This window comes from Gallinula chloropus (assembly GCF_964237585.1).
Source record: "Gallinula chloropus genome assembly, chromosome: 6".
NCBI classification, from domain to species: domain Eukaryota; kingdom Metazoa; phylum Chordata; class Aves; order Gruiformes; family Rallidae; genus Gallinula; species Gallinula chloropus.
This window is the reverse complement of record NC_140091.1, coordinates 31,583,353-31,599,169: the sequence shown is the minus strand read 5'-3', so window position 1 is coordinate 31,599,169 and position 15,817 is coordinate 31,583,353. Positions and strand designations below refer to the sequence as shown.

The 15,817-nt window shown below is 36.7% G+C and overlaps 1 protein-coding gene across 3 annotated transcripts in view; it reads right to left on the bottom strand.

The window, feature by feature from the left end:
• Positions 1-15,817, bottom strand: part of COL11A1 (collagen type XI alpha 1 chain) — a gene marked incomplete at both ends in the record, with an annotated part of 145,459 nt that overhangs the window by 22,223 nt on the left and 107,419 nt on the right. For all 3 annotated transcript variants that reach the window (XM_084266324.1, XM_084266326.1, XM_084266325.1), the window contains 7 exons: positions 6,801-6,854; positions 6,945-6,998; positions 7,916-7,969; positions 9,601-9,708; positions 10,415-10,468; positions 14,567-14,620; positions 15,643-15,750. In XM_084266324.1, coding sequence (XP_084122450.1) covers positions 6,801-6,854; positions 6,945-6,998; positions 7,916-7,969; positions 9,601-9,708; positions 10,415-10,468; positions 14,567-14,620; positions 15,643-15,750 — 486 coding nt within the window. The remainder of the gene's footprint in view (positions 1-6,800; positions 6,855-6,944; positions 6,999-7,915; positions 7,970-9,600; positions 9,709-10,414; positions 10,469-14,566; positions 14,621-15,642; positions 15,751-15,817) is intronic.

Here is a 15,817-nt window from a genome sequence, read left to right as displayed (position 1 = left end):
TTAAGTGAATGTGAAAATTAATTCAGGGTCTTTCTGAGCTAATACAAAGTACTGGCTGAAAGACTTTCTTTGCAATTGTTCATTTTAAAGTTTATTATGTCTGATTACTTTCTAGCTCAGTGATCTGATAAATAAACCTTTACAGAAACCTACTCTGTTAGTAGAAAATTTAGCTATTGGCATCCCAGACACACAAATCTGTGAAAGCAGATTCTGTTTTCCTTTGCAATGATCATGGAGCACTGAGATAAGAACTATGGACTTTTATTCCAAGGGATTTCTCAATGGAACTGCAAACGGGGAGATTTTTTCCCCCTCCATATATATTCTTTTTCCAATGCCAATAAACTTTGCCAATAATTGTGCCTATAATCAAGACTACTTCAGTGCTGAAAATGCATTTCACCCAATCCCATCTTCTGAATGCAAACACAGATTTGGAATAAATTTGTGTATCCTTCATATCCTACATGACCTGTTTGCCCCTGTTCATTCTATGGCAGTTCAGTCCACACAGCGTGCATGTCTGTCATTTCTATGCAGACAGTATCAATGTATAAATCATAGGATACTAATTTTAAACAGATCCTATGGTGCAGGCACTTAACTTTTCTTCATAGAAGCTAATGGTAGCTCAATGGCCTCATTAGGTCCAGAATTTGACCCAATGTAAATTATTACATTACGTAAATAGAAGAACTGAGTACTCAATTGAATTCCAGAACAGGATAATTAACAGATTAGCACAATTTTAGGAACCATATTAAAAGGGCACTTTTAAAGGGTGAATTTACCTTTAGAAACTGTGATATGTTTTATTAGACATAATTAAAATTGTAGTAATCTTAAAAATTAATGATTCCTCCTAGTACTTAACATTCCTCTTGTCTGTATTGCACAGCTTCTGTGATAACAGCATTCCTTATTGGAAGAAAAGGTCTAGTAGATACTTCATTATGTTTTCAGGGAAAATTAATAACCTTCATTTCCTTATTGTCTGTATAGCGTTTTCTGAATCTGCAGCATCTTTAATAGTGGGGTTTTGTCCATGCCTACTACCATTCAGATTTATGTAGCAATGGAGAATGAGGTCCAGAATCCGTAAACAAATTGATATCATTCAAATTAGTGGGTATGTTATATCTAGCAGAGTCCAACAATATAGACCCCTTCCAGAGTTTCCCTCATTGCAGATCTAAGAGTGACACAGCTAATTGTGCCAAGCCTTGCCTGACAATCACCTGTACCAGTATAATCTCCTTCTAAGCTTCTCAGACAGTAAGTTCTTTTTCACTATTTCTGCCAAATTATATATTAATTTATGATGGTTCACATTTGATTTGTAATCCACCCTTTACCCTTCCTGTTGGCAAACTCATCTTCATTTTATATCACGCAGAAGAGAAATTATGGGCTTTCTCTGGAACATTGACCTAGACTTGGGGACAACAGGGAAACACCATGCTCCTGGGATGTTGGGGTCCCTGCTATAGCCTGCATGTTGAAATTGGCAGGTGCAGGCAGCCTATATGAGCTCTGTGCATAGTAACTCCCCAATAAGCAGCACTGTGGAAGACAGCAAAATTGGAAGGGCTAGAAAATGTTAAAATGTTCCCCTTTAAGGGCATCTGTTAGAGTTTTTTCTCACATTAATACTTCTAAATAATTGCTTCATTATAAATGTGACTCTTCCTTGTCTGTAGCTTTTCTTTTTTTCTGACACTGATTTTATATTCCAAATATTAGGAGGTACTTTGAAGGTTATACTTGTTTCAGACAACTGTTAAAAGGCAAACAATTTTTAAAAAGATTGATATATATTTACAAAATGCATATTTATAGCTACTAAAAGCTGTGTAATTTGTAGATTATTTTTGCCCTTGTCTTTGCATTTTTGTTAAGGTATTAATTCAGAACCAGCTGCACCTTCTCCATGGGAAATATCTCATGTTCTTTTGGGAAAGAGATTTTATGATCTAATAATAAATTTATTCCACCTCTGGATTTTTTTCCCTTTTTTTGAAGTTAGTGGGGTCTTTCTTAGGCAAAGCCTTCTTCTGACAGAATTTCTACAAGCAAAGACCAAAATTCTAAACTACAGACTTGTGTCATTTCATGGACATGTTTAATTCTGAAAACCTCCTTGGATTAAGCAAGCAGTGTGATTTGTATCAGGCTAAGGACAGTAGTTTAAAAGTCCTTTGTTTTCCTTATTATGACCAGTTGCAGAGAACTGGCCATACAAAGCAGGGAGACAGACAGATCGTGGATGGAAGGCTGCCACCTTTTGGTTACATTCTGGAAAACGGTGATTTATTTGTTGAGAATGAGATGCAACATTGCAGCTGAGGAGCTTTTGAGGAGGATTCAGTTACACTTTGGTTCCTCCCCACTATGCTCACAACATAGAAAAAAATAGAAAGCCTGTTACTCTAGAAGATGATGTCTTTTCACATAGGTATGCATATGTGACTGGGTTATATGTATGATGGCTCTGTGGAGAGAAAATCAAGTGAGACTTTCTAAAACTGTGCTGTATCTTCTGGGAGGGCTTATTTTTACAAGAATGTTGGAGAGGTGGAGAAGGATGATATCACAGTCAGAGTCATGTAAAGTTACTGAAAGTCATTCGTTAGGGCAGATATTCAGGTAGCACAAACTGTCATAGATGCACCTTGATTAAGGGCCTCAGCAATTGTCTGCACACAGGTGTGTGCAAAAATGATGTGCACACATAAAGATGTCTGTGCAAACTTATCAAAATTAGGGCCAGGACACTCAATGGATTTTGTCCTCTCACTTCCATCTGCCATACACATCAATGACTGATTAAGCATGTAAACTATTGACTTCACTTGTTTACTGTGTTGGAGTCCTTAGTGTACTATTTTGGAAATTATTTCAGAACAATATAATAGGAATGATGATAAATTCAGATGAGCATACTGGTTTTCTATCATCAGAGTTTTTCCTATAGTAAACCAGATTTAAACTCTGAGATAAAAGAATGCTTAGGTCCTGCAGACATGAATTTTGCATTATGCATTGACTCTGCCAGTTTAAAACACAATGTGGAAGGGAGAAAGGGTGGAGGAGTGGCACAGTACTCTGTGCAGTTATCACAGATTGGCCTAAATTAGAAAGGCAAATATATTTTATTAGGCTTTGTGGAAGAGTAGTTTGAGGTTAAAGTTACTTGTTCTGTTTCCTTTCCCTGTTAAAAAATCATAGGTGGGGTGAAACAGCTAAGACCCGATTTTGAGAAGTCATGAGCAACTTACTGGGTATTTAGAATATCTGCATGTTAGGTCTTTGCATCAAATTAAGAGATAAGCACATGTTGGAACATTTGGGTTTCTGCTTTTTCTTAATTATAAGCACAACAAAGAGAATAATCTCTGTGTGGAAGGAAGCTGGATTTAAGTGCTGCTGGTTGAGTGTACATTTCAAGATTTCTCAACCGCTCCACAGAGGCTACAGGCATCAGTTATGCAAGGCTACATGCACATTTGTACTGCAGATGTCTTTGAACATTTAGGCTTTTGTGTGTACAGCAGAGGAAACAAGCTAGTTAAAAATACATGGCACTGTGACAGAAATTGTTTTTAATTTGCCAGAAGGGGAGTTTGAAGCACCAGTATTAATGACAAAATAACTCCTTGTCTAACCATTCATACATGAAAGTGAGGAGATCTATTTCATTCCCCAGCAGTGACAGGGAGGATGCCAAAATGTTTTGCCATGCTACAATCAGCACTGTGTTGCATTATCTGTAGTATGATACATCTTTCCTGAAAGGGATGCAGAGGCCAAAGCATGCTGATGTAATAAGAAAATCATTGGGGGAAAAATGGAAAAGAGAAAATGTATGTTTTGTTTAGAAGCACGAACTGCCCTCCCATTGCAGGAACTCCTGACAGAACTGCTTATGATTTCTAAGCTTGCAGAACTCATTAAACAGAACTGAAATTAAGAAGGAAGGTGTCCTAAACTAAGAGGAAAACTGACATGTACTAAAACTTGAGGAGGAGGAAAGTAATTACAAGAAATAAAACTTCCCAAATAATATACTTGGAAGCTTCTCTGTGTGGATGTACAGAATAAGGGAAATAAGCAAGAGGAAATAAAAATGACAACCAGTGATAAACAGTCTGAATTTCATGTTCTTGAATTAAATTTCCTGGGCTGATTAAGACAAACAGGGGTTCTAAATCACAGAGAAGAGTCACAGAGAGAAACAAAAGAATCAGGAGTTCAATATAAGTCAATGTTTTCAGAAAAAAAAAGGAATATAATTTGATCACAAAACTGTAAAAACTAGAGATGACTGAAACCAATGGCAAAGCCCTTAGTGACTTCAGCAGGCCACAGTGTTACACAAGGTGGGTTTTTTTAAAGCAGTGAATATAATGGGTGCTACCTGGGTCAGTGTTCTCATAATAAACATATTTCTCAGTACCCTTGTGGTCACAGGAAGAATTTTTCTTCCCACAGGGCCCATTTTCATCTGTATTCTACTGACATACAGACACTGTGTCCCAATAACTTTTTTGTCCTCTCTACCAACTCTTACATGAAGACAAGTTTTTTATACTCTTCCCTGAGAGGAATAACAAGTCCTGCAGTTCCTGATGAGGCCAAGCTCTCTTCTAAGATAGGTTGGAGGAACAATGCCACAGAATTGGGAGATTAGAGGGAGTATCATTGTTAATGCAGTCAAGCAGGAAGGCATCATGTTTTGTATGTCTTATGCAGTTATAGGTAAAAGAGATTAAAGGCACAAGAATGACGCTGCTACCAAGAGCTGGGTTAATGCTGAGAGCCACGTCCTAAGAAACAGGGACTGCAGTGAAGCACTGTCAGCTTCAGACATGACAGTGCTATCATGAGCAAAATAGCATGTAAAGTTGGCATTTTTGTTTGCTGGCACTCAGTATCCTTTGAATTCCAAAGATGAATAAAGGAGACAGGGTGGGATTTTTTTCCATAAAGCCATCTATCATATTACATTATTCTAGTAGTCTCTTCCTCACATCCCAGAGCACTGGTAAGTGATTTTTTTTTCATGGACACAAAGAAAAAATCATGAAACATCTGATATTTCTATTAAAAGAACCATTTAGTCATCCTGATAAGAAGTTGGTGATTCCTTTTGATATGGTCATAATGTAAGTGAAGGGTTATTTACAGAAAAGACATTTTAGTGAAGAAAAACCCAGACACAGAACCAAAATTGATATGGCAGAAAGTGACAATATTGAAGAGCATCATCTGAAATACCTTTTCTTATCACAGATGAACAAGAAGATTTTAAATTATTTTTTTTTTTAAATTATTGTTAGTCATATAAATGATCCTGAGAAAACAAGGGCAACTTCCTTAGCTGGGGAAAAGAAACAATACCTAAAAGTTCTGTGAAGCAGAGTGACATGGTTTTAGACAGTGATCAAGAAGAGGACCATGACAAATGTAAGTGATTTTGATTGTCTTGGCACTATGGATTTGTAAATTCATAGATTGTATTTGTACCTAAAGGTGTACCAGTGTGGATAAATGAAACGGAGCAGAAGTTAAGATTTCTGAAATGCTGAAGTTCAGTAATGGTGTATGAGGAAGATGAGGGAAAAGTTACTTGTGCATTTAATTCTCTGATTGAAAAGCAAGAAAAAGAGAAAACTTGCTTCACATTCCAAAAATAAGTTATCAACACTGTGAGTCTTCTGAAAAAATACCAATACTGACTACGTGGGATATTCTGTGGCAAATACTTAAATACTCTACAATAAGCTACATAGTTTCTAAAGAAGTTGTTATATAGTAACCTGGAATATATTTCTACTCTGTTTCCTTCAACTTACACTCCTTTCAAAATCCTCCTTCCATATCCAAAGTTAAAGAAAAAATTTGTATGAAATCTGTAACATTATAGCAAAGTGCTTCTAGAATTATACAGGTGATATGGCTGAGGTCATCTAACTGGTTGAAATCAACAGAAATAGGAATTTCAATTTTGTGTTTTCTCAGCATTTTATTTAGTTTATACTAGTGATTCAAATAAGTCACACCAAAAAAAGCCATTACATCTATTGCATACAATATTTTTCCTTTAAGAAAAAGGAAAATATCTGACATGTTCTTTGGGTAAGATGTGACATTTTTTAAAAAAGCTACCCCATATACTGGTAGAGGATTTTTTTGAATAGAGAGCTGAAAATAGCAATGAGAAGAATTTTGATGAAAGATTGTCATGTAGCATCAGTCTTAAGTCAGGTTTTCAACTAGCACAAATCATCCTCAAACCTCTGACTTTATGGGAACTGAATCTAGCTCTATGAGGAAGAGATACATATTCTTCTTATCTCACAGATATGTTTACCACTGATACATTAGATAATAGCTTATATTCTTAATGTTCCAGATAGAAGGCTATATAATATCCTAAGATACACCAATATAGAATGAAAACCACTTGAAACCAATAATGTTACTGTCGGCATCAATCTATGTAGTTATGGAAATCACCATAACCTTACTTTAATCCTTCACCTGAAAAGTACCTCTTCTGCTCCAAAGCTCTTTCCTCTGTTTGTTAAATATTTTATGTGATATAAAACATGAAATGAAAAGACCAACCATACTAAGTCAGCCATTAGGAGTACAGCTAGATCACAATTAAAATTACTAGGTCAATGAAGGATATTTGGGAACTGCAATACATACCTCCAAACAAGAATCAAAATGTATACTCATATTTCTATCCCAAAGTTTTCTCTTTCTAGGTGGATATTATCAACACTTACCTTTTCACCAACACCTCCAACAGAGCCAATTGAGCCTGGGGGGCCTTGAGGACCCTACAATGATAACAGGTGTTAATTATCCCAAATACAGTGATTATTACTGAATTACTGAGAGGAAAAAAAAAAAAAAAGGTTAATTCTTACATCAGCTCCATTAGGACCCTGTGGACCTCTTGGACCTGGGGGGCCAGGTGGACCCTGTATCAAAGAGACAATTTGATACAGTTACAATCAGAAAGGGTAAGTCCAGTGGGGCTTTTTTGCCAGTGAAAAAAATATATACTCAATCTGTTTCATCTTCACAGTGCTGCAGAAACAGCAGGGCCAGATTGCTACCCACTGCATGAGTTCACAAGGTGACAGGGGATCCAGGCTGTGTTACACAGTACCTGAGCTGGAAATCTTCTGATGCTTAGGACTTCTGAGGATTGGTTTCCTGCATTGTATTTTCCCTGCAGGCTACCTGTGTACCCTTTCCACTGTGTAAAGACCCTGGAGTAGCTTTGTCTGTCTGGTAACAGCCATGTAACAGTACTGCACCATGATGCCTACAGACTGGCAATGATAAAGTGTCCAGGCTTGGCATAGGGAGTTGGAGGCAAATGTTTACTGTGTAACTTGTGTTTCGGTCAGGACCAGCCCAGAAGGCATTCTGTCAACACTACAAACAGCTGGAAAATGTAATCTGAAGATCACCCAGCGAAAAAGAGTAAATATAGCTAAGAAATGTTTACTATCCTCTGGCCTGCAGTTACCTGAAGCTAAGGTACAATGCCCTGAATTTCAGAAAAGCAGCTGCAAATTCTCTGGTGCAGTGGTCTGCGTTTTATTTTTCTCTCCTGAACTTCCGTGCCACTGTCCTGTCTCAGACACACATAACTACTTTGCTTCCTAATCTTCAGAGTATTTTCTTAAGTTACATGAATCTTGACATTAAAGATGAGGAGGTAGATGTCAGAAAGCAAAGTAAAACCCAGAGAGAACTTGTGTAACACAATATATTTCATTTTCAGACATCAAATTCAGAAGTAACTTATCAAACTGCAAGCTATACAGACAGTAATACATGAATGACACTTATGACCCCCAGATGGCTGTTGGGGAAGAAGTCTTACCATTGGGCCCACATCACCATTTTCACCCTTTTCACCTGGTGGGCCAGGCAGGCCCTAAAACACACAGAAGAGTAAAGGAAACTTAGTGTGTGAAATGTGGATTTATAAATCAATATGAAACAATGTAAATCAGATCTACAAGTGAAACTTGGAAACTTTGGGAGGGTGGGGGGGTAGATAGTAACAAAACAAAGCCTATATGCATTAAAACAAACAAACAAGGTGGTTTTTATATTACATTTGTAATGCATTATTGGACTTGGACTTAGTATTTTGTGAATACTTTCAGTTCCTTTTGGCAATGACTGAGGTGTATGTCATTTAATATTTCAAAATTAAAGTAAAATTGCCATAACTTGACTATAAGGTAACCTAGATATAGCTATAGTGTTTTTCAACTTTTCTTTACTTTCAAATTTTGTTAGAAACTTTCTTATTTTTAAAAATACTATAAAAACTAAATACTGGGGAAATTCACAATTAAAGTAATAAATATCCACAATTACCAATCTTCACTTCTATGAACAAAAATACTTTCACTTAATGTCCAATATATGTAGTATCAGTAGAATTTAACTGGAGTGTGGTACAGTTACCATGGAATAATATATATGTAAGACAGAGAAAGTTGTTACTCCCCCACATTTCATAATTACCATGAGAACTGCATCACCAAATGAAAGAAACTCCTGACTTCTCAGTGGTACTTCAATACCATTAGCATATCGGGGATCTCAGCCCATGGACCAGCAAACAAAATATAAATCAGGTAAATAAAATTCGTCATGGAATCATTTGCATCATGTAAAGGAATTTTTAAAAATGCTAGGTACAGCTTAGGGTTTAACTTAGTGCAAGAGATGAGTCAGTTCACACATGATGATAGAAAGGAAACATACTGGTTAACATATTCAAACACTTGCTATAACTTTCTGTATATTAAAAGAGAGTATATGCGACTCATATTCCAGCTTAATGGATGGAGTAGAAAAAGTTTCAAAGTGATTTGAGCTCTGCTGTTAATTACATGGAAATGAATCAAAGGTCCTAAACATCTTGCTCTTTGTTTTGCTATGCTTAAGCAAATTCAACTTTTGAAAAAGCAAGACTTTTCAACTGTGATTCTCTGGATGCAGCAGTGACAAGCCTACATCTACCTATGTGACTCAAAAAATAACCATTTTATAAGGGGAAAAAAACATGAAACCATAGGGACCTGCCAATAATGGCAGCTGTGTAATAAGCATCATGGAAATCTGCTAAACATTCAGAATGCCAGTAGTATCTGTGACAGTACCACTGAGAAACACACTATCTTGCCAAAATCTATTGTGAAAATACAGTAAATGACTAGGACGTGTCAAATACTCCTCCAGGTTGAATTCTTTATTTAAAACATGTAGCTCTAATAAAAAGAATTGCTTATGTTAAATTGTTCAACTCTATAAATGAGTTATGAATGAAATTCCAGAGCCTATGGTATCCAGGAGCTCAGTTCCAGAGCATTTTACCCATCTCCTTCAGCATTAAATCTGCTATTTATGCATGAACTCTATGGGTATTGGATCTTTCAGCTCTTATTAACTGATGCTATCATTTACTTAACAGAAGACAAGCTTCATTCAGTTTCTGACACAGAAATCAGGGTTCTTGCAGTTGGAGAGTAAAGCAATAAATTAATTTACCTGTAAGCCAATAGGGCCGGGAGGGCCAGGGAAGCCTCGAGGACCTTCATCACCTTTTTGCCCAAACATCCCCTGCTGACCTCTTGGGCCTGGCTCTCCATCACCTCCCTATTTGGAAACAGCAAAATCATCACAAGTCTGATAATAACAGAAAAAGCTACACTGAAATCACTGGAAAACAACTACAAGAGGGCAGAGAATCAGTCCTGTCTTTACAGATGCATATACAATACCTTGATTGAATTAAATGTGTTATACAAATAGCATACCAATGTATGCTCTGGTTTAATGTAGGCCAAATAACATTGCATGTCTCAAAAATTTTCCTTGAATACCTCTTCTCTTTCACATCTGCATACACATTCTAGCTGCTGAATACTTATAAACTAGTAAATATGAGTAGCATAGAGCTCTACCAATCTTCATGTTAGAATTCAAAACCTTCTAGATGAGAATAAAAATCAAGCCACCTGGTGTCAGATGTATTTTAAAGAGAGATGCTCTTTTCTAAAATGCATCTGGTACTGATCTGATTTTACCACTGACTGTCATACAAACCATTCAGACAAGTTCACTGAGAGGATGGGCCCATTTACTATTTTGTTTTCAGTAATTCCTTCAAAGCATTGTCCTGCTGTTTATCTGAAATAAAACTACACCTATGCAGCCTTGTTTACAATAAATGACAGCACTACAGAAATGTTAATAATGATTTGAAATATATTTGTGAGTGAGCAGCATAGAGTTTAAAGAACTTCCAGGTCTCAGATGAGTTATGGCAAGATTGGAGTTTGAATCTGAATAAGCTACTTACAGCTATACCAGGGGCACCAACAGGACCCTGGAGACCCGGTGGACCTGGAGGACCCTACAACAAACAAACAGCCAAAAGGAAAAAGTTAGTGATTGTGGCATCTGAAATAAGATTAAAAGCAAATACAGAGACAAACCTAATTGCATGATCAAGGTCTATTAAACTTTTCCACTTTTCTCCATTGAGAATGTAGCATTATTCACAGGTCTTTTCCATTCAGTACAATTATTATTTGTTTCTCTCTCAAAGACTCATATTTACACATCTATAATAGACTTAATTCTGGCATTTATTGAAAGCACATTTATAATGTTTCAAAATATTTAAGCTAGATTCCCATGCAAATATGAATCAAAATGAAAAAATATTTCCTCCCAATGAAACATATCAGACCTTTCAGTGAGATTTGTGCAGATGTGTAAAGCATCATCTAATGATCTGTCTTTAAATTGAATGCTTATTGTTTGGATTAGTTTTTATGAAAGTGTAGATGTTTTCTGCAATAGCAGAAAGCTTATATTGACCTCCAGGGGATATGAAAAATTCTAAGTTCTTTTTGAGCACTGGGAGTCACATTGGTTTTGCTATTAAGTCTTTTTTTCAACAGAATGGTAAAAAAATATGTCTTTGAGAAGAACTTTTTTCAGTCTCCTTGCATAATAATAACTTTCTAAGTTATACTGTGCATAATTTAGAAGTCAGATGTGATGCAAATAAAATGTGTAACACAGAGTATGAGAATGGAAGATACTAGTTTAAGATGATAAAAATGTGCTACGTTGAATACTTTTTTTTCCCCCAGGTAGAGAGATTGGACTGACAAAGAGTGGAGGTAAGAAAGCATAAAACCTTACACGTGGCAACAGCAGAGTTCTGCTCTGCTATGTCAAATGACAAAGAAGTTGCCTGCAGTTTCTAGGCTGGGAATTCTAATTTAGTGCACAATAATGCCAGGATTTAAAGACCTCACTAGGGCTAAAATTAGATTGTTCTGCCCTTTATAGGGAGATTAGGGAAGGGACTAAAGTCTTGTGGTCTGTTTCTTTCTGTATCTTCTAGGGAGCCTGAGGTTTCAAAGTATGTATTTCTTTTAGAATTTTATTTTCATCACATACCTGATGGCAATAGGTGAAGCAAATCTTTTTAGTCTCTATGATGACATATCTAAATGAAAGGGCTCCTAGGAATGCTGTTGTTGATTGGGAGGTTTACCATGAAAAAGGGGATTAAATTAACATGCATGATTATTTTTTTTTAAACCATGTTGGAACAGATTGCTTTTGCACTATCAAAGATGCTTCTACCTGCTTCTTCATTTTATAGGGCCCAGAATGAGATCTACACATTTTTAATCCCATTTAAATACTCATTTCAATATAAAGTATTGTTGGAGAATGCAATCGATTAATGAGAAGTTATTTGGACACATGGCTGGACTCTTTTTTCCATTGCTCTGGAGCACAAATGGAGAGAGACTGATTAGAATCATCAGAAGAGAATCTTCAGTTAAGAGGCAGCTGTGAGAGCGCTGAAGGTTTTGAACCTCAGTTGTGCTGTCTCTAGGTAGCATATGGCAAGGTGGAATTGTTTTTTTAGGCTCTGGCTGCCTCTGTAAGAACCCTTGTTAGTTTCAGTTGGGACTGAAGGTATTTCCAGCTCCTCTTAAACAGGAAAGAAGGATCAGGGTCCTTGGTGTGATTAGGCTCTAGATGCAAATCAAGACTTTAGTGGGTGCCGAGCTGTTGTGACTATCCTGTATGGCCTTTGATTTCAGAACCAGGTGCTTTGTCTTCAGAATCTATCAGAAGTGACCAACAAGGCCTTTCCTCCCTGTCTTGACATACATCTGTCAGCATGTTCATAGGAAGGCAGATTTGAAATAAAGACATTTTGATATTGTCAGAGTTGTATGACTGCAACTGATGCCAAATGGGATTCAATACACATGCCTTCAGCTGGGGTACCATACACTTCAACTAAGCAGGCCTGTATTTCAAGAAATATGTATCACGTTGTCAAATGTCTTAAACCCTGAGACTGAGGGTACAGGACACATTCTCAAGTGATTATGCTGCAGACACTTATTTGTAAAGCAGGATGGTTGGAATGTGCCCAAATACATCAGTCCTCACTATGGGAACTGTGGTCAGAGTGTAATGCTCAGCATAACTAGCTATGCTAAAATGGCCTGAAACACAAACATGCAGCATGTGTTTTTTCCTGAATTCTGCTGCTGCAGAAGCATTTCAAATGAAGAGGCATATCTAAGGGGAAACCAGAAGGATATGCATGTGATCGCCTACAGAGGCTGGAGTGGAACTGGACCATGACCTGCTTCATATGCTTCCTCTGCCCTTTCCTTTAAGTGCCATTGTTTTGTCTACCCAGGGCCTGTTCAGAAAGGAACCTCTTTAGGTGGACAAAGAGAAGCTGCGTGTATCTCTGTTGAGATGGACAAACGACAGGTACAAGAGGTCTGATGCACATGCAAAAAGAATGTGATTTATTTCAGTCTCCTCATTTTTATACACTTCTACTACAGGTGTGCCCTCTTACTGCTGGCCTCTCAGGTATATGCTGCCATACAATAGGTTGACATTTTTAACTTTGCTAACTAACAAGGTTTCTCTTGCATCCCACAGCTGGTTTACAAGTACAACAGTAAATAGATTTAATTTTCAGTTAATTGGGACCAAGTCCTTGGGTTTAAAACTGACTTTAAAAAATATTTTAATTTGATAAATTAATTTTAGCAGATTAACCTAAGTATTCAGCTCAGGTTATGCAAGAATAATTTTAGTGTGAAGCAGAATTTGTTTACAATTTGGTTACAAGTATATTGCTTGGAAAACTGGGGTTTATAACAGAAGTGTGCTCTCATCCATATGTATAATATTGCATTCTTTGTGTTTACAGGGTGTTACAAATAGTTTATTATAGCTCTTGTGATTTGATCTCTTAAAATAGAATTGTGAAAAGCCTGTGTTTTCTGCACTGGAAATTGCAAAAATCTCTCTCACATAAATAACTGAAAAGGACAAGCTTATCCTTAAAAGAAAACACTCCTTGTTTTTTGTACATTTTGTCTCCACATTTTTTTCTATGGAATTATCAGTAAATTTTGGTTTGCTTGAGTTTCTATGTATCTTCCTATAAAACATTATCTGATGATGTGACAATTATCAGACATAATCTGATAAATTTTTAGAAGCAGTCTACTTTTATGGTGCTCTATCAGTTAATAATAATAAGCATACAGTGTTTTCAAGATAGTAATTATGCTTAGTTATCAGTAGCTCTATGCTGAGTTCTGAACTTCCCTCACTGTGAATGTTGAAGAAATATAGTAACAAAAGTATCTTTCTGTGATTACTTCTCCATTTTTTCTTAAAGAAATTATTCAAATAAAATGCTATTTTCTCTTCAAATTGAAGTGAAAACAAACGTTTTCTGAAACTTTGGGAAAGAAACCAAAATCAAATTTTTATGCTTTCAAGTTTCAAATTTCACAGTGGAGAAAGCTTCTTTTTATATTTATGGCCTCAATCAAAAGAGCTTGAAATTCAGAAAGAATTCTGAAGACAAAACTGGTTTAAATTAAATCAGTAGAGGCCTTATTAATCCTATGTTTGCTAACAGGCCTAGTGATAAACTCATATAAGCCATTTCATCTGCGGTCACTGATGTTCTGAAATGTTGCAATCAGTTAAGTGTGCTTAAAATTTAAAACTATATTAATAGATTTCTCTATTTTCATACTCTTTATCGTTATGGCTAACAAGCTAAAGCTGCGTGTGTTCACACAGTCAATGAAGTTAACAAACACAAGAAGATAATGTAGCTATATACTTGTTCTCTCCCAGTTCAAATGTAGAATGGATGATTTAAAATGATATTGGAAGGGTGCTTAGGAATGTAGTTTACCTATCTTTTTTTTAATGATTCTATAAAAGATGAAAACACTAAATGTATTTGTGGCTCTGTAAGTACAAACTTCTAGTGCTGCACTAAAACTCACCTTTATTTTGAAGAAACATTTTTGAAGTGTGCCTTTGTGCCTTCCCGTTGATGTGGGAAGGCTACCTGCATACTTCATGCATGAATACTTTTTACTTATGTAGATTGTAATGGACAAAGGGTTTTGCTACTCACGTTTTCTCCCTTGTCGCCTTTACTACCCTTCTGACCCGGTTCACCAATTTCACCCTGCAATTGAAAGTCAAGAGTTAAACTCCTTGTTCAAAATGGTCTCCTTCACACTCAGCTGAGTATCTTTAACCATTGCCTTTGATATGATTATTCTGTGTTTTATGCTGCTGCTTCAGGTGTGACAGCCCAAAGGGGGCAACTCCGCATCGATCAGCAGTACGTCACATTAATCCGGTTATTGATTGCTGTGCTGCAAAGGGCAACGGGACCTGGCTTTGAAGTACTGCACAGCTGAGCTCTAAATAAAGGGAACGCTGTTCCTCATGTCACCTTTGATATGAACTTATAATGAAAGCACCCTGATTTACAGAGTCATCTAACTGTGACTCAACTCCTCCTCACTGTAATGTGCAATATTTCAAAACTTCAAGATTATTCAAATCACCAGGAAACCGTGTCAGAAAAAACAAGTTTTTTTTCTTTATACAATACTAAAAGACAATTAGATCACTGAAAATACTCTCTGTGGGATAAGTAACACTCATGCATCATAAAGAGGAACCCCAAAGACTTTACTTTTTTTAATGCTAATTAGTAAAACAGTGCTGGACCAGAGAAATATACAATATGATCCTTAAAGGTGCTGTGTCCTAAATTCTGACAGAAATGATCTGAAATCTCTGCTGTGAACATATTTTTGACACCCTCAACCTATCAGCAGTGGTTCCAAATCCCCATACACTACTGAGAACATTTTATCATCTTACTTATTCAGCAAATCAAGTTTCTAAAATAGGCCAAAATCAATGCTGATGTCATCTGCTTTGATTTATTTTACCACTTTCATCCCTGTTTCTTTGCCAGGATAAAAGTCTACTAGTTCTTGAACACAAATCCCAAATTCCCATGGCATCTGTCCCTCAGACATCTGCTTTTTTTTTTCAGTAGATGGAGAAAGTTTCAGGGAGGCAGGGCTGAGTGTTTCTTCATCACCAGATTTATTGTGAGAAAAGCTACAACCAGAGACCTGTATGACAGACCTTCTCACAGATGCACTAACACCAATTATTATGATTCACCTTGTCACCATCTTCTCCAGGAGAACCACTAGGACCAGCAGGACCAGGAAGGCCTACAGGACCCTGTACTCCATCACGTCCAGCTGGACCTTGAGGACCTTTTTCACCCTGGTTTTGAAGAAAAGGAAGGAATGCACGTTATTACAAGAGACAAATGAAGATTTCAGTAGAGGGA